Raw genomic sequence first — 17797 nt, forward strand, 5'->3', positions numbered from 1 at the left:
GTCCTTATTGTTCCCATTGTTTGCTTCTGTTGCTCTGATTTTTTTAAAGAGTTGATTAGACATTGTAACTGTGTCTAACCTTATTGTGATTTGAAGCTCCTCCCTGCAAGAACAAATACCAGAAAAGAGTGTAAATAACAAACCAGCAACAGATAACCAAAGAATACGGCGGCCAAAAAAATGAAGCAGCATAACACAATAGACTGAAACTAAAGATATAATACAACTAATAAAATGTCTGGCTGGTCGCACACAAAAATGCATTGTGATGTAGGGAGGTGTTTTAGATGATCACACTTCTGTAGTAGGTTCTGGCATCAGTGGCTGGCTTCGCAATCTTGCCTACTGCCAAGTAAAACAGCTTCAAATGAGTGACGCAGCAAAAACTGCAAGACGTGATAAGACTGGATTTACGTAAAGGCACCGTATTCCTTTTAATCTGGGATGGATTATCTTTGGGAATGGTTATGTAATATTTAGTTGGAAATGTTTGCCCATGTCCTCCTTTTGGATTTATCTGTGTGGATTCTGAGATCGTGGCCATGGAATAGACTGTATCTGCCAAGGGGACTCAAAATTATCTCCCGCCCATCCATGTTTATCATCTTGGTTTATTAGATTATACGCATGGGACTGCAATTTTGAAGGCTTTACTATGTAGGAAAGGAATTATTGCGATTCAGGCTGATATTATCTGCAAATTGATGACAGTATTTATCTAATACTGTTATAACGCTATTATATCATTATTTTAAAAATTGACCACTTTTCTAAAAAAATTAATACTTTTTTTGCGTCTACAGTTTGTAATAAATAATGATTTATGTAATACGTTACTTAAAAACCTTAATAATATATAGAATTTTGAAAATGAGGCAAAAAGATAAAAATAAAGCTTCTGAATAGCTAGTTGTCATACAAGGCTGAACTGGGACCAGTACTTCCTCCCGAACCTGAGCTCTGAGCTCCGTTAAGATGGCCCGCAGAAACTGATCTCAGATCAGTTCCAACGGGCAACTTTCAGAGGGTACGTAACAAACCTGGCGTGACGTAAACGCACCTGTTTCGGGGTGTGGTTTCGTCGACAGTGGCCCTAGTGTGACTCATTGCGGCCTTGAAAATAATAGATTCCAATCGTCAAACTCCGCGAGAAACCACCTTAAATTGGTGTAAACCAGTCAACCCTCTCGGTTCAGGCGAAACGGGGTGGAACGGCTACCAGCGTGTCGGGGGCGTGGCCTATCCGCGCAAGGCCCGCCTCCCCGTTGATGGACAGGTGACCCCGCACGCAGCGTGTCCGCGGCGAAGATCCACCGAGCTGCTCCGCGGCGTCGTGGCGGGTGGAAAGGCGCTCCGTCGCAAACTTTCGGCGGCGCCTCGGCAGCGCGGGACGGGAGGGGAGGAGAGGAGAGGGGAGCGGGGCGGCTGCACGGACTGCTGTCCGCTCTCGTCCCGGGACAAAGCAGGTCGGGCGTCTAATCGCCTTGTCTCTCGGGACGAGCTTTAGCCGCCCGGCGCCGGGCTGAAACTCGGCTCGTCTCCCGGGAACGACGGGCTCCGTGCAGCGGATGAGTTGAAAGCCGGGCTCCGGGGCTCCGGGACTCGTGTTCGCGATGAATAAAAGAGCCAACGGGCATTCGGCGCAGCCCCAGTCGCGCATCAACTGTCCCAGCTCGGCTAAAGAGCGGCTGCCCAGGTAAACACGCACCTCCTCTCCTCGCCTCGCTTCGCGCCTCGAACAACTTCTCTAACCGTCCGCCTAGCGAACACACAACGTCAGGATATTTAGCAGTAATAATTCTAACCACTAGTAGCCTAGTGGTTAACACACTCGTTAACACACTGGTTAACACACTCGCCTATGAACCAGAAGACCCGGGTTCGAATCCCACTTACTACCATTGTGTCCCTGAGCAAGACACTTAACCCTAAGTTGCTCCAGGGGGGACTGTCCCTGTAACTACTGATTGTAAGTCGCTCTGGATAAGGGCGTCTGATAAATGCTGTAAATGTAAATGTCTAACACGAGGCGAGCGTGTTAGAAAAGCTCATTTTTTTATACAAACAACTGTCTTATATCCAACTGTCGGTCTCTTCTGTCTAACTGTAGGCTTGTTTGTACAGACGTGTGTCTGTCAAATCATGTCTGTTAACTGGGGTGAATTTGGGGTCAGAATTTGGGCCTCGGGCTTGTGTGTGTGTGTGTGTGTGTGTGTGTGTGTGTGTGTGTAGGGGAGTAATGGCATGCTGCAATGGCATGCACGCCATCTTTTGAACCCGACACTGACCCGGGTTACAGGTGCCGGGGGCTCGTGTTCCCACTGGAGAACCTGTCTTTTACCTCAACTACACACGGCCAATTCCACTGGCTATTATCATAAGCAGCATCATCATCATCGTCATTATTGTTATTATTACTGGGACTGGAACAGCATCATTTGGGTGAAAAGGAACAACACACTGCAGGCCGGTACCTGCTCTGGCGTATTTTTCGCCCCCGGGCGGCGAATTATCCTGCGCCACGCGCGGGGTTCCGTGTCGCGGGAAGCCTACTCTGACTGCTGATCCCCGTTGCGTAAGAGTCTTTTAAAGGTTTCGCAGCAGCAGCAGGTAGGGACACATCAGCACATCTCCGTCATAAAAAACAACAGCGCTGTTCTGCTCCCTGCGCTCATTGTTCCAGCGCACAAAAGCAGCAGCGGGTTTGAATGGACCGGGATCTGCTGGATCATGAATTTCTTATGAGCTGCCGGGTCTTTTTTTTTTATATCTTCGTGCTGTGAGTTTGAGCGTCTGGTTCGCAAGCAGGACACCGGTGCGGTTTAGTGCTGAGCTTCGGAAGAAACTAAAATAGAGAGCGACTTTGGTGGAGGCCAGGGACGTTCAGCTGAATTGAAAAAATAATAAAAGCTGCCTCATGTGATCATTACGTTCATCTTGCGTTAATTGTGGGCGGTGGCGGCGGCGGCCTAGCGGTTAAGGAAGAGGCCCCGTTATCGGAAGGTTGCCGGTTCGAATCCCGAACTGCCAAAGGTGCCACTGAGCAAAGCCACACACTGCTCCCCAGGCGCCTGTCACCAAGGGCGGATGGTTACAAGTAGAGAAGCATTTTCCTTCAGGATTAATAAAGTATAAATAAATCTCTACAGATTTAGCACTTTTCCTCAGCTAGTTTACATCAGTTCTGTATACTTGGGTGAATTTGAAATGTCACCTTGATACCGTACGCAGGTGGTGAGGACCATGGTGACGTCCATGATGACGTTTGGAGTGGAGCTGAAGGCTCTTGGTCTTTCTATGGGCTAAATTATATTAATACATTCATAAAAAACACCAACAGTTGGTGCCAAAAAGATGCTCGGGACTATTTTTGAAATGGCGTAAAGAACTTTTTTTCTTCTTCGTCAGTGTTTACTCCTGTCTAAAGGTGGCCCAGCCCTCAACGTGATGATGGATGGATCATGTTAATAACATAATAGATTTGGAATACGGTGTCATCTCTGGTAACCACCGGCGTCTGTGTGCAGTGTGGACCCGTATGGGTTCGAGAGGGGCGAAGACTTCGACTACGAGTCGTATGAGGAGCTGATGTCGGAGTACCTGGCCGTCCTCACCAGGAGGTCCATCAAGTGGTCCAAACTTCTGCAGGGCAGGAGCAGGGTGGAGAAGAACATGAAAGGCGAGTGTCTCTCTCTCTCACACTCTCTCACTTTCGATGCCAAAACACAGACCAAATCAATAAAGCCCGTTGTTCCCCCCGCAGTGAAGCGCTACGTGAGGAAAGGCGTGCCCAACGAGCACCGGACGGTGGTCTGGATGGCGGCGAGCGGCGCGCAGGAGCAGCTGGAGAAGAACCCGGGGTACTACAGGTCCCTCCTGGATGCCCAGCACGACGCCAGGCTGGTGGACACCATTCGTACAGGTGGGAACGGATCCCGCCCCGTATGCGGCCTTCACGGGTCACCTTCCCGGGAGTCGCGCTTGCTACAGTCAGTGGAAACATATTTGCGTACACACCTCAGTCACAGAATATGGAAATTTCGTTGCCAGATGCAGCAGAACGACTCGTGTTTCACTTTAACTCCCTAATTATTAGCTCTACAGTTAATTTAACACGTTTTTTTTTACAGGCTGCATGTTATTTACAGCCATACATGTACAATATGTTCCTCTCTTTGTTTTTCTGCAAAAACTTTTTTTAAAATTTTTTTTTATATAAAATCTCATAATTTTTTTTTTTGTCAAATGTAGTTGAGACGATTTATAGAGATGATCGTTGCTTTTTTTTTTTTCCCATCCCCCCTCAAAAGACCTACACAGAACTTTCCCGGATAACGTCCAGTTTCGGAGGACTGCGGAGCCGTGTCTTCAGAGTCCGCTCTACAACGTGTTGCTTGCCTATGGCCACCACAACAAAGCCGTGGGGTACTGCCAGGTACTGTGTGACCTCTGACCCTTTCCTTCACCACGCCTGCAGCCTGCTTAAACCTGGGAAAGACACCAGAAGACGGGCAACGATTAGATTAGTAGATTTTATTAAATAAGCATGTGCAGAGCCTGCTGACGTTTGTAGGCGGTCCCTCGTTATAGGGTGCAGTGGTTCTAGTGTAGGTACACGTCACGATCAGCTGTTCTTTGGTCCTGGAGGCGATCGCCTGCTTTGCCTAGCCGGTGGTGACAGCCGTGTTATTAATATGCTTTCTGTTCATAATCACGGCTTGGTTTCATGGTAAACACAGGACCTGGAAAACTTCCGTTTCTATGAGGTTTCTATGGACAAACATGACTTGTTTTACTGCAACTTGCTTATGACGTCAGTCACAGATTGCAGCTCCGAATGGAAGATGGAATTAATGTGTCAGTCGGTCATCATCATCATCATCATCATCATCAAAGGAAATCAGCACGGCGCCTCACTTAGCGATGCATTTTGCATTTTACATTTACAGCATTTACCAGACGCCCTTATCCAGAGCGACTTACAATCAGTAGTTACAGGGACAGTCCCCCCCTGGAGACACTCAGGGTTAAGTGTCTTGCTCAGGGACACAATGGTAGTAAGTGTGATTCGAACCTGGGTCTTCTGGTTCATAGGCGGGTGTGTTACCCGGGGGGGAGTGGTGGCCTAGCGGTTAAGGAAGCGGCCCTGTAATCAGAAGGTTGCCGGTTCGATTCCCGATCCGCCAAGGTGCCACTGAGGTGCCACTGAGCAAAGCACCGTCCCCACACACTGCTCCCCGGGCGCTTGTCATGGCTGCCCACTGCTCACTCAGGGTGATGGGTTAAATGCAGAGGACAAATTTCACTGTGTGCATCGTGTGCTGTGCTGCTCTGTATCACATGTGACAATCACTTCACTTCACTACCCACTAGGCTACTACCATCATCATGTGGCTGCGTCTGAGGGAAACAAAGGCAGAGGAACCTTCTGTCGCGTTGACCTGCTCCAGGTTCCTTATTCTCGAACAATTCCTCATTCACTCACAAAGGGCACGAGGGCCCGTGCCCGAAACAGGGGAACGAGTCGGCATGGTTAACCGCAATCAGACGCTTCGCCACCATTGGGTTTAGTGGGACGGGGTTGAACAGAAGGTAATCTCTTCTTTCACGGCCACGTCGGCCCGCCACTTGGAGAGAAGACGCGGACGTTCCCTCTTTTACGTTTCCCTTTTCCACAGCGACTACTGCGTTCAAACGCGAACTCGGTTTATGCGTCCAGGGGAGCGGACCGGTTTCGTTAAATGCTGTACATGCAAACTAAAAATAACAAGCCGGGGAAAAGGCCGGACTGGTGGGAAACCGGTTCCCTGCCCCGCCATGCAAATGCACGCTCGCTGCAGAGGGGAGGTTGCCCCGGAGATTTTTCCCCCCAGGGGGAGGCATGTGCTTGTTTGCAAGTAAAATGGGGGGCACCGCTGCCATTTTTTTTTTTTTTTTTACTTAATTCCGTCCCGGTCGTCATATTTCTTAAGTCGACATAAAAAAAAAAATACAACAGAGTTGTGTCTGGGTTTCGCTTGCATGTCCTTTACGTCCCTCTGGAAGGGACTCGCTCAGTTGAATGCCGCTGGCAGGTCGCCACGCTGCCCGGGAGATCAGAGGCGCGATTGGTTTTGCCAGATCCTTTTGCCGCTGTGGTTTTAAAAGTGCCCGCTGTTCGCAGGGTATGAACTTCATCGCCGGTTACCTCATCATCATCGTCAAGGATGAGGAGAAGGCCTTCTGGTTAATGGATGCGCTCTTGGGCCGGATACTGCCAGGTTTGTGAGTGTGTGTGTGTGTGTGTGTGCATGTTCTCTTTCATTTGCATGCATGGGTGTGTGCGCGCTTGTGTGTATTTGTGTATGTGAGCTTGAGGACGCTCTGCCATTCCTGGGATTCACTTTTCTGCCGCCCCGCCCTTTCCACAGCTATGAATAGACTGACCACAGATCACATGATCTAGATCTGCTGTGATCCTGTTAGGGCTGTAACTGTTGGGTGAGAGGGTAGAAGGGACCTCATGCAGGTCACACAGGAAATGGCCAGACCTCACTTCCTGTTGGACCTGAGCACAGGTTTAAAACAGGTGCAAGATCTCAAAAAAATAATCACTTCAGCTTAATTTACTTGAGCATGAAATCCAGGATGAAACAATTATGGTTATAATGAAACTGTTGATCAATCTGTCTGTTTAGTCCTTTGGTTTGAATTTCTTTAATTTGATTATTTCCTTAATTAGAACAGTGTTATAATGACTGGTGTCTGTTTCCACTTGATCATCTTTTGTTTTCATATTTCTGCCCCCCCCCCCTCCCCCTCCTTGCGTTCACTCTGTCTCTTCAACTTTCAACAGACTTCTACACCCCAGCGATGTTGGGTCTGAAAACGGATCAGGAGGTGCTGGGGGAGCTGGTGCGGGTGAAGGTGCCGGCGGTGTGGCAGCTGATCTCAGATCAGGGCGTGATGTGGACGCTGCTGGTGTCGCGGTGGTTCATCTGCCTCTTCATAGACGTCCTGCCGGTGGAGGTGAGTCTCTGTGCTCAGGTTGGCTCTAGCTTAACACCTAAATATGGACATTGTCCATATCAAGTTAAGATGATTTAATGCCATGCATCACTTTTCATTTTATACTTTTTTTTTTTTAAATGGGGTGTCTGGATAGGTTCCAGGTCACTTTGGCAGTCTGCATAGGTTTTTTTACCGGGACGTTTCCTTGTTGAATATGCATAAAGCAAAAATCTGACACAACTTCTTAATGTTCTTTTTATTTCTTTAATTGTATGGTCTTTAGACTGTCCTGCGCATCTGGGACTGTTTGTTCTACGAAGGGTCTAAGATCCTGTTCCGTGTGGCACTTACACTAATCCGACACAACCAGGAGATCATCCTACAAGGTCGGAACCTCCCAGACATTTGTGAGAGTTTCAAACTGATCACCAAGGGACCATATGTGGAGGACTGTCACACTTTCATGCAGGTGAATGTATATACGTGTGTGTGTGTGTCTAACTATATATGCATATCACATAAAAAATTAAATCATATATTTTCCCTTGTCTTCTCTTTAGAAAATCTTCAATGAGCCAGGAAGTCTCTCCATGGCAACAATCGCAAAGCTGCGCGCCACCTGCCGCTCTCGCGTTGAGGCGGAGCAATCGTGACTCCGCCCACCACACTTTTCAACATTCAAAAATACTGATTTGCACTCCTTAGGTGGACCTTATTAGAACAGCCGAATGCCTGCAAATACACTAGAGGCTGTTCACAGCCTGAAGCTGCACTACAGAGAACCAGATTGACTGACTGGTGCAAAAACGGTTTGCACATTAAATAAAAAATTAATAACAACAGATAATGCCACTAGATTTTTATATCAATTTGTATGCAGTTTGTTTGGCGAAAATAAGGTACTATATTCCCCACATGGTCCTGTGCTGTATCCCAGAAATTACTATTTTGATATTACGTGAGAGAGAGAGAGAAATGAACTGAAATGACTTCAGTGTGGAAAAATGCTAGGAAATTCTGGTTTCTCTTTGTAGTGAAATTAACTAAAACTTGACGTACTATTTAGTGCACACTGGCCTCCATGTACATTTCTAACAGGGGAACCTCCTTTTTTGTGAAGAATTATATCCAGTTAGTACACTAACTATGCAAATACGTATTTCTGATTCCACTTCTGCATTGACTGAAGCTGTCTTAAACATTTAAAAAAAGGTACTGTAGTTTATTTTTTTAATAGATGAAAATTATTTTCATGAACTATTTGCACTTTCTTTCAAGTGAAGCTGTACTGATTTTACTGCACATGTCTTTGAAGAATGTTGCTAATGAAATATTGAAGCGTCTGCTGTTTGTAAATGCACTACAATAAAGGGCACAGGGCTCCAATAAATACATTTTGTCAAGAAACCATATGCCTGCCTTGCTGTGAGTTCACTACTGATAAGATATGACAATGATTTATATCCACATTTATTTGGCTGGTGGTGGAAGGGAATCCAAATCAAGTTTTAGTTTCCAAATATGTTGGTGTGATGAAAAGCATCCCGCCGTAATGATCTGTACGCATTTTGGGCTTTGCAGGTTTAATCTGGCATTAATGATGGATTTTTGGTTTAATCCTGTTAAACTCTCATTGTTGCAGTGGCAGCGTTTTGTGGATTTTTGTGCACAACCATGGACACCTGAAATGTTCTTATGTCCCACTTTGTCCCCAGGCATTCCTGGTCTTAGTGTCTTCATTAATATGTTGATACATGGATTTATTATAATCATTTATTGACCTTACCAAGATGTACAGCAGAACTCAATGGGCAAAAATGGCATTCAAAAAATGGAAATTCAAAATGCTTAAGATCGACAATTTGTTTTTCCTTCCTTACAAAAATATTTTTATCGAAGTAGATTAGCGACATTTTTTTATTTTTTTGCTGTATCGCGGGACAGAGGAGGGCCAGCCAATAGTAACCCTGTGACTACTGGGTACGAATCTGAAGCTGAAGGCCGGAGTTGAGTCGGCCTTGGGTTCTCGCTGTTCTTAACAGCGTGCGCGACGGGGAAGAACGCACCCAGTAGTACACGAGATACACTTACAAATCAGCAGCAAGGCAGTCAGACATGCTGAGACTTGGTGCAAAGGTTACGTGCCGAGGGGGATGGGTGCGATGCAGGAGAGTTACACCACGGACAAGGTCAAACATTCAACTATTTCCCTTTTTTTGAGAACTCCCACTTTTTCCCCCCAATACGGCAAAGAAAAACATGATAGAAATATAATGCTTATCCCAAGATGCCCGATTCAGTGTAAGCCAAGCCTTCATGCTTTTTACCCCCAAAGCAACATTTAACCTAGCATGAGAGAACAAGTCACCAAGCAATTAGCATTTTCTGTTGCAAGAAACAGAGGGAGACTGTCAGTCATTTATATTTAACAAACAGCAGCCGATTAACTAATAAAAAAAAAGACTGAGTGGAACAGAGGCTCATGGGAAAGCCCAGTCCACTCAGCCCCAGACCCTTAAACAAAAAAAAAAAAAAAAAAAAAAAAGCGGTTGTAAATGCCGAAGGGCGTATTTCAGGGAGTGCAGAGCAGCGATTATTCTCTTGTGCCATTGGCTCGAGAAAACAACCTCTCCGCTACTGCGATCACTGGCCAACACGCGATCACAGGACCATAAATTTACAGCGATAAGCAATATTTCTGAAAAAATTAATTTTTTTTTTAATTGTTTGCTTTAAAAGCCACACTCAGTGCAGAGAGCGCAGTCAAGACTGTCCAAGAGAAAAAGAAATCCCTTGTCCAATTGGAGAACCTTGACCTTTTTATATTTTGTTTATGACCAACCAATAAAAAGACAGATTTATGACACCAAACACATCAACGGAATTGTTAGTAGTAAAGTATGGTAGGATGCCGTTCACTCTATAAAAAATAAAATGATGGGGAGAATGAGGGAGGGGGAGGAGAAAAAAAAAAAAAAAAAAAAAAAAAAAAAAAAACACACTTCCAGTTCCTTTACTGGTTCCCCCAGAAGTTCAGAGTCATTGGGAAGTGGTGGGCAGGGCTTCCTGATCAGCGGACAGGAAGGGGGAGGGGCTTTAAATGCTCTGGTATCCCGCGTGGCTCCTCTTCCGGCCAATCAGGTAGGCGATGAGGACTATGAGCACCAGGCCCGCCAGGGCCGCGCCCACAATGATTGGGATCAACATGTTGTCCTGGTCAACCTGGCAGTCTTCCGCTGGAAAGAAGTAGACAGAGTTTTATTGCAATTATAGTAATTATGACTTTTATTGCAAAATAATATAAATAAATAATTAAAATCTGATCTCCAGTATAATATATATTTTTGTACCGGTGCCAAACTGGTCTCCGTTCACGCCAAACGGCTGCACCTGCAGGCGGACTGTGTTGATGGAGAAGGTGGAGGTCACCACCACGTTCTGCTGGGCGTTGCACATGTATGAGCGTCCCAGTGACCCCTCCAGGGTGTCCAGACTGGTGTTGCCCACTGTGACCGTTCCTTGAAGACACACGGCGATATGGTTAATGCCACGGCGCTCAGACGCCTGAGCCCTGACCCTTGCTTGCCGCTCTTACCATTCATGTCCTGCCACAGGGCTGTCAGGTCCACTCCACTCAGGTGGTACTTATTAGACGTGGTGTTCTATGGACATACAAGAAGACACAAAGATCATTTAAAAAAAAAAAAAAAAAAAAAAAACTAATAATAAAATTGTGCGCAGCATAATGCATGATTCAGGTACGAACAATGTACTACAATTTGTTCATCTTAATCTTTTATAATAACAAGGTGATTTCTGTGGCCACGTGTCCCAGTCCAGGGTGATGGTGTCTCACCAGGGTGAAGGTGAAGAGGAGCGTGGTTTGATTGTCCTGAAGATGAAGAGTGGAACTTGTCTTGCTGCATAACCCTGTAGCTGTAGTCAGATTGGGCTGCACGTTCACAATTCCCTGAACGTCCTACAGGAAGAGAAATAGCGGGATGCTAAGAGAAGAAAAAATAAATAGAAAAAATTACAGGAAACCCACAGCAGGGGAAGGGGGGAACGTACCTTTTTTAGGGATTTGGAAAAGTAAGTGACATTAAGCTGAATCCCCATCCTGGCCAGCAGACAGGTGGTGCCATTGACGGTTACGTTGTAGTTGCCGCTCTCTGGGTTGCCGGGAATGGGAGGGCTGGTCGGGGCAGCAGTTGTTGTAGGTGGGGCAGGTGTGGTTGAGTTCATGTCAGCGGAACATGTGCTCTCTGTAAAAACACGCAGAATGCACTCATCTCATTACCGCGTGGAAGGCTAAGCGTATGTGGCCCTGCTCGCCTAATAACAGTTTTACGTCCCAGCACGATGGGGTGTATTGGTATGAATCCCTCTGTGGTATGAGTTTTCCCCCCATTTTAGGCCTGGGGAGGAGCTCTTGACTGCTGGCTCCACCCACTTTCTGGTTATTGGTCTCCAAGCCAGCATATGAGGAGACCTCAGGTGGGAAGACGGCGCAGTGCTCACAGAGGAGTTTAGAGTGGAGTTGTGTGGTGTAGAGTGAGGGGAGCGGTGTGTGGGGACGGTACCTTGCTCAATGGGACCTCAGTGGCATCTTGGCGTTTCAGGATTTGAACCCGCGACCCTTTGATTACGGGTCCGCTTCCTCACTTGCTAGGCAACCTCTGCCCCCCTCCTGTGTGTACCGGTGTTGTATATAATTTGTGTGTGTGTGTGTGTGTACTCATATAGTAGCGTAGTCAGAAACATAGTTCCACCACACTGTTGCTCTTTATATATTATTGTAATCATTTTTTTTAGGAATAGTATAATACATGATACAATATTTTGTGAACTCCATCTTAATCAACCGCTGTTTTCATGACACCAGCTTCTACAACTGTACAGATGCATTCTGGGTGGATGTGCACATGCCTCAGACTCGTATTGGAGCGAAATTGGCTTTAAATAAAGAATATGACGCTGATCAAATGTTCTGGTTGTAGTCAGGGTGGGTGGGTTGCCTGAGAAAGTATTTCTCAGGTAATACAATGAGACCAATCACACAACTTCACTCACACAAGTCAGTTAAACAGATAAATAAGGCACTTTAGTTTTGCCTAGTTAGCTAGACACAATGCTGCACAATTCAATGTGGTACAAATGTTCCGAAAATGTGTGCGTTACATTAAAGTGATCAGAAGGGTTTGTACCTTCAGGGCTCAGCTCAGTGGTGGACATATAGGCCTCCATCCTCACACCCGAAAATGTGACCGTCACCCACGACCCCAGGCTCACTGTAGTTTCGCTCAGACACTTGTATGTGGTGTTCATATGCGCTGCTATTCCAGATGAGTTTGTTGACTGAATAACCAATCCTGTACAAAACAGCAGATTTGATTTTTTTTTTGTCATTATTTCACAAGATATAAGCAACATCAGTAGAATGCATTTCAAAGTGTGTGTGTGTGTACAGCTCACCTGTGGTATTGGACTCTGGGAACGTGGTGGCATCACTGACGTTGTACTGCAGGCTGAGGTTGGCGATGCTGTACTGATCCCCGTCCTTGGTGAACTCCAGTCCCAACGCATGTCCAGCTCCAAACGTTGCTACTAGTGTAGGGAGGCGTCCTGCGCCCCCACAGCTGCTGGCATCGCCCACTTTTGCAGAGTCAGGCAGGGGGACAACAGCAGGACGCTAAAGAGGACAAAAAAATAATAATACATCATTATACAAAATATCCAGCAGAGAATAAAACAGTGTGAATATTTTATGTACTGTAGTAAACAGACACTGAAACGAAGGACCTGTTGACCGTAAAACTGTATAGATATAATCAAATGCATAAATTGGGTTTTTAGTGGGTTAGACATTTGCCTATGATCCAGAAGAGCACAAAGTCCCACTTACTACCATTGTGTCCCTGAGCAAAGACACTTAACCCTGAGTGTCTCTGGCAGTGACTGTCCGTCACTACTGATTTTATGTTGCTCTGGATAAGGGCATCTGATAAATGCTGAAAAATGTAAAAATACAAAATCTGTGCAGCGTACCGTTCCGTTGGTTATGTTGTATGTGATTAAGAACACCGCGGACAACTCAGCCTTGATGCAGGGAGACTTCCCATCAGTCACCTCCAGAGTTACAGCCGCACAAACAGTCACGGTGCCTGCGACGGAAAAAAAAAAAAAAAAAAAAAAAAGAAAAAAGAAATGTAAATCAATGCACAAACTAGGACACCATTGGTCTGCATCGTCTAGCGCCATCTAGTGGGCTGAGACTGGAGGAGGAAGGAAGAAAGAAAAAAAAAAAAAAAAAAAAAAAAAAAAAACCACTGTACTCTTTTGTAATGCAGATTAAATCAATGAAAAATTTTAATCAATACAGGACAGGAGACAAATCGCTAATTAAACCACTATTTATTTAATAAAATGTCAATTGATTTCAGCTGATTACCACCAGGGTGGTAGTAGCCAAGTGGGTAACACGCTCGCCTATGAACCAGAAGGCCCAGGTTCAAATCCCACTTACTACCATTGTGTCCCTGAGCAAGACACTTAACCCTAAGTTGCTCCAGGGGGACTGTCCCTGTAACTACTGATTGTAAGTCGCTCTGGATAAGGGCATCTGATAAATGCTGTAAATGTAAATGATTAGCCATAACAATTTAGGATCTTGGGTACGGACACGTCACAATTCTGACTAAAAGAGAATTTAAATGTAGAAAATTTGAGAGCCCCTGCACTATGTATTTACATTTACAATATTTATCAGACACCCGTATCCAGAGCGACTTACAAATCAGTAGTTACAGGGACAGTCCCCCCCTGGAGACACTCAGGTTTACGTGCCTTGCTCAGGGACACAATGATAGTAAGTGGGATTTGAATCTGGGTCTTCTGGTTCATATGAGAGTGTGCTGCATATAGACTATCTTGCATAAGCAGCAATATTGTCAGATATATTGATCTGTGTGTGAACACCAGGGGGCGACACATACATATACACGAGTGTTCACATGAGTTCAGTCACTGCCCTTATTTATTATTATGACTCAGGTGAAGATAAGATTGTTCAAAAACCCGAGGGAATTTCAGACAGAGGCAACTTCCTTATAATTACTTCTACTATAATACATTTGTTCCGTATGAACAATCCGCCCGTATCAATCAACACGGGCCCCCCAGATACTTGTTTAGTCCCTAGTGACCTCGCCACTGTATTACTGTAACTCTCTTCTAGCAGGTCTACATCTGACTGCCATCCGGCCTCTACGACTAGTACAGAAAGCAGCAGCACGACTGGTCTTCAACCTTCCCAAACTCTCCAACACCACACCTCACCACCACTTCCCTCAATCCACTGGCTCCCAGTAGCTGCACCTATGAAGCCAAACATGGGGTTTCACCATCCTTCCTCACAGCCCATATTATACCTCACACTGCACCTCGCACCCTCCAGGTCAGTGGTGGCCTAGGAAGCGGCCCCATAATCGGAAAGGTTGCCGGTTCAAATCCCGATCCACTGAGCAAAGCTCAGTCCCAAAACACTGCTCCCCTGGGCGCCTGTCATGAGCAGCTGGGTGATGGTTAAAAGCAGAGGACAAATTTCATTGTATCACTGTGTGCTGTGCTGCAGTGTTTCACAATGACAATCACTTCATTTTTGCTGCTCGACTGGTCCCACCACTGCTGAAGGTACGAGGAAGACACTTGTCTAGGGACACTTCTCTGTCTCAGCCCCTCGGTGGTGGAATGAAGTTCCCCTCGAGGTCAGAACAGCACAGTCGCTGAGTATTTTCAAACAGCTTAAGACCTTCCTCTGTAGAGAAAACTTAGACTAATTTGAAAATGTTCTTATAGCCTGATTTATGTAAGTAAACAGAGTGAATAAAATTATTTGTTTTCCTAGTTGGGTGTCTTAATGAACCAGAATTGATCACTTCATTGATGGAAACATGAAAGCACGTTGTAAGTTGCTCTGGATACGTGAGTCTTCCAAATGCCATAAATGTAAATTTTAAAATGACTTAAAATGAGCATGGGCTGCATGCTAAATGAAGCCCAGGAGCTACAGCCATTTGGATGCTGGGTGGGAGACTGCCTGGGAATACATTTACATTTACAGCATTTATCAGACGCCCTTATCCAGAGCGACTTACAATCATGTAGTTACAGGGACAGTCCCCGTGGAGCAACTTAGGGTTAAGTGTCTTGCTTAGGGACACAATGGTAGTACGTGGGATTCGAACCCGGGTCTTCTGGTTCATAGGCGAGTGTGTTACCCACTAGGCTACTACCACCCTACTGTGAATACCAGGCGCTGTACGCTTTAACTATTGATAAATTGTTTAAGTTGAACTTTTTTTTTTTTTTTTTAAACATCAATTAAGTTTATTACTAAAGTAAGTCAGTGGGAGTTTGAGGGCACCGTTCACAAGTTCTGCACCGTTACTACCACGTGTACCCACTTCTGATTAATAGTGTGTCCATATTTATGGCCCCGTTTAGTCACGCACACTCTGGCTATTAAATAAAAACTATATTCAAATTTTATTTGTCACATGCACAGTCATACACGGTATGATATGCAGTGAAATGCTTTTAGCGACTGCTACACACCACAGTATTGCAAATATAGCAAGTATACAATTAACCAATATGAAAATATTGCAAACATAACCAAATATTACACTTTTATGTTTTTAAACATAAAAAATCTGTAACAGGTCGGGTGATGGTGTGCAAATGAGTAAAGTGAAAGTAAAAAGTATGCTGGGGGTATTGAGTCCAGAAGTGATTGAAAGTGAAAGTGCTGGAGTGTATCAGGCCCACAGACCGGTCATCGCAGTGCACAGAGATGACACCACAGCAAGACTATTAAGGGGCAGTGGTGGCCTAATGGTTAAGGAAGCGCCCCCGTAATCAGAAGGCTGCCGGTTCGAATCCCGATCCGCCAAGGTGCCACTGAGCAAAGCACCGTCCCCACACACTGCTCCCCGGGCGCCTGTCATGGCTGCCCACTGCTCACTCAGGGTGATGGGTTAAATGCAGAGGACACATTTCACTGTGTGCTGTGCATTTAAAAAAAAAAATTTAAAAAAAAGACAACAGAGCATTTTAAATGCAGCCGACGTTGTCAGCACAGGGGACCATCGCTTCCTGTTCAACCCTGAAAGTCGACCTGGTCTCTTGTAGTACTGTTTTCCCTCTTTGTCCCTCCTCTGCGTGACGTATCGAATATCCGGCTTCTCCTGTTACCCAGGCCAGGGCGACACCCGCTCATCTCCCAGTCGCTGTCTGGCTCAGACGCGGGTCGGGACGGGTCCATCGTGGAGTCGTGCAACTCCAGCGACCCCCTGTTATCCCAGCATGTATCTGTCCCGCTGCTGTTGATGAGTCAGGCAACTGAACGTGACTCGTTCTTTCCAACCGGCCCTCCTTCCCACACGCACTCTTTAGAAACGCTGCCAACGGACTGAAAAAAATCCAGCGTGATCTGTACATATTATGTGGACTTATTTTATTTGTTTGCTGTGTTTCTGTCTTTGCTATATACGCCTCACACGGACTCGACTGCACCTTACACTTCATTGTTCCTGGAGAAGTGACAAGGACAAAATATTTCTCTCATCTGGACCAGTCCGTCTGCTTTTTTTTTTTTTTTTTTTTTTTTTTTTTTTGCTTTTGTGACTAGTCCAACGAAACTGTGCAGAAGTGGACATTCTAATTCACGTGGTCTTCAGCAGGATAAAACAGTCCGAAACATGGAGGCCGGCACTGCACTACACGGCACGACTGGAGAAGCAGTGAACGTTACAGAGATCATTATATTAAAAAGATCAATTTTACTTTCCAGCCCGGACGAGTTCGGCTCCTGTTTACGCAACAAAACAAGGCGCCCGGCGGGTCACGTGACCGGCAGGGTGGCATTAGGGCGCAAAAAAAAAAAAAAAATAAAATAAATACGTACAGCGCGCAGATGACGCTCATAACAATATAAAGACGATTCATGTGGGGAAGGGACCGCCGCGACGCATCGTTTCAACTAATAATGAACGAAATCGGCTCGAAAAGGGAGGAGAACAAAGTGGCGCTGTGCAAACACAAGGCCGCCTTCTGTCCTGCTGTAATAGTTAAAAAATTTTTATAAAATCCCTTATCGGCCGTGACATCGTTGCGGACACAGACCAACTCACCCAGCAGAGCGAGGCCGGCCACCAGCACCGCGGAGCGGGTCATGGTTGCTGCGGTCGTCGGCGGCCTGTGCGGGTCCGGAAGCAGAGCGTCCCGACCTTTAAATCGATCTTCCGGTTATTATTGCTGCAAGCCCGTTTCTCCGCCGCTCCAGGGCAGGTCGTCCTGCGGCCCCTGCGCCCGCGGTGCCAGGAAAGAACGGTGCGCGGTCATGTGAGCCGGCCTTTAGAACCACCCGGTCACGTGGGCGGCGGAGAGGGACACGCCCCGCCCCGCCAAGCCCCGCCCCACAGACGTCGGGTCGGCGGGTCACAAGTACGAAACTTCTGGATTCGACGTTTTGTGCACTTCGTGGAAATGACGTAGATATGTATAAAGGAGAAGAAAAAAAACGCGCGAATTTATAGCACCTCCATGCACGGGGGGGTAGTCAGCTGATGCACAGTCACAAGGGAGGGGGGGCAGAGCAGAACATCACGCACCAGCCTGGGGCGCAATAATCCACTATCGGACGTACGACCCGTGTTATTGGTAATTTTTTTGGATAGACAAAAAAGACGCATTGTTACCGCTGTATTTCTTTTATTAATTATGGCGCGTGAGCTGATATAAGCGG

The 17797-nt window shown here is 46.1% G+C and overlaps 2 protein-coding genes across 2 annotated transcripts; one reads left to right on the top strand and one right to left on the bottom strand.

Annotated features, from left to right (window-relative positions):
• The first annotated feature begins 1138 nt into the window (after window positions 1-1138).
• Window positions 1139-8397, top strand: grtp1a (growth hormone regulated TBC protein 1a). Its single transcript, XM_028955199.1, has 8 exons — window positions 1139-1696; window positions 3528-3679; window positions 3764-3922; window positions 4311-4435; window positions 6164-6260; window positions 6836-7008; window positions 7274-7459; window positions 7551-8397. The coding sequence occupies exons 1-8, from the start codon at window positions 1614-1616 to the stop codon at window positions 7641-7643; spliced, it is 1068 nt and encodes a 355-aa protein (XP_028811032.1). The 5' UTR covers window positions 1139-1613; the 3' UTR covers window positions 7644-8397.
• A 1577-nt stretch (window positions 8398-9974) lies between these two features.
• Window positions 9975-17429, bottom strand: lamp1a (lysosomal associated membrane protein 1a). The gene is made up of 9 exons (XM_028955198.1): window positions 17184-17429; window positions 13039-13154; window positions 12466-12682; window positions 12198-12362; window positions 11062-11255; window positions 10847-10969; window positions 10586-10652; window positions 10341-10508; window positions 9975-10226 (listed from the first exon to the last, which is right to left on the bottom strand). Exons 1-9 carry the CDS (start codon window positions 17224-17226, stop codon window positions 10087-10089), a joined length of 1233 nt encoding a protein of 410 aa, XP_028811031.1. The 5' UTR covers window positions 17227-17429; the 3' UTR covers window positions 9975-10086.
• Between the last annotated feature and the right edge of the window lie 368 nt (window positions 17430-17797).

The sequence above is a fragment of the Denticeps clupeoides genome, chromosome 15 (genome assembly GCF_900700375.1).
Source record: "Denticeps clupeoides chromosome 15, fDenClu1.1, whole genome shotgun sequence".
Taxonomy (NCBI): Eukaryota; Metazoa; Chordata; class Actinopteri; order Clupeiformes; family Denticipitidae; genus Denticeps; species Denticeps clupeoides.

Excerpts from the sequence above, each read along its gene's own strand:
- lamp1a (XM_028955198.1), bottom strand. The coding sequence starts at position 17,226 with ATGACCCGCTCCGCGGTGCTGGTGGCCGGCCTCGCTCTGCTGG. Across the intron at positions 12,683-13,038 it reads ACAACATAACCAACGGAACG|CGTCCTGCTGTTGTCCCCCT; the intron begins GTACGCTGCACA and ends TGTCCTCTTTAG. Across the intron at positions 10,227-10,340 it reads CGGAGACCAGTTTGGCACCG|CGGAAGACTGCCAGGTTGAC; the intron begins GTACAAAAATAT and ends ACTTCTTTCCAG.
- grtp1a (XM_028955199.1), top strand. The coding sequence starts at position 1,614 with ATGAATAAAAGAGCCAACGGGCATTCGGCGCAGCCCCAGTCGCGCATC. Across the intron at positions 1,697-3,527 it reads GCTAAAGAGCGGCTGCCCAG|TGTGGACCCGTATGGGTTCG; the intron begins GTAAACACGCAC and ends GTCTGTGTGCAG. Across the intron at positions 4,436-6,163 it reads AAGCCGTGGGGTACTGCCAG|GGTATGAACTTCATCGCCGG; the intron begins GTACTGTGTGAC and ends CGCTGTTCGCAG.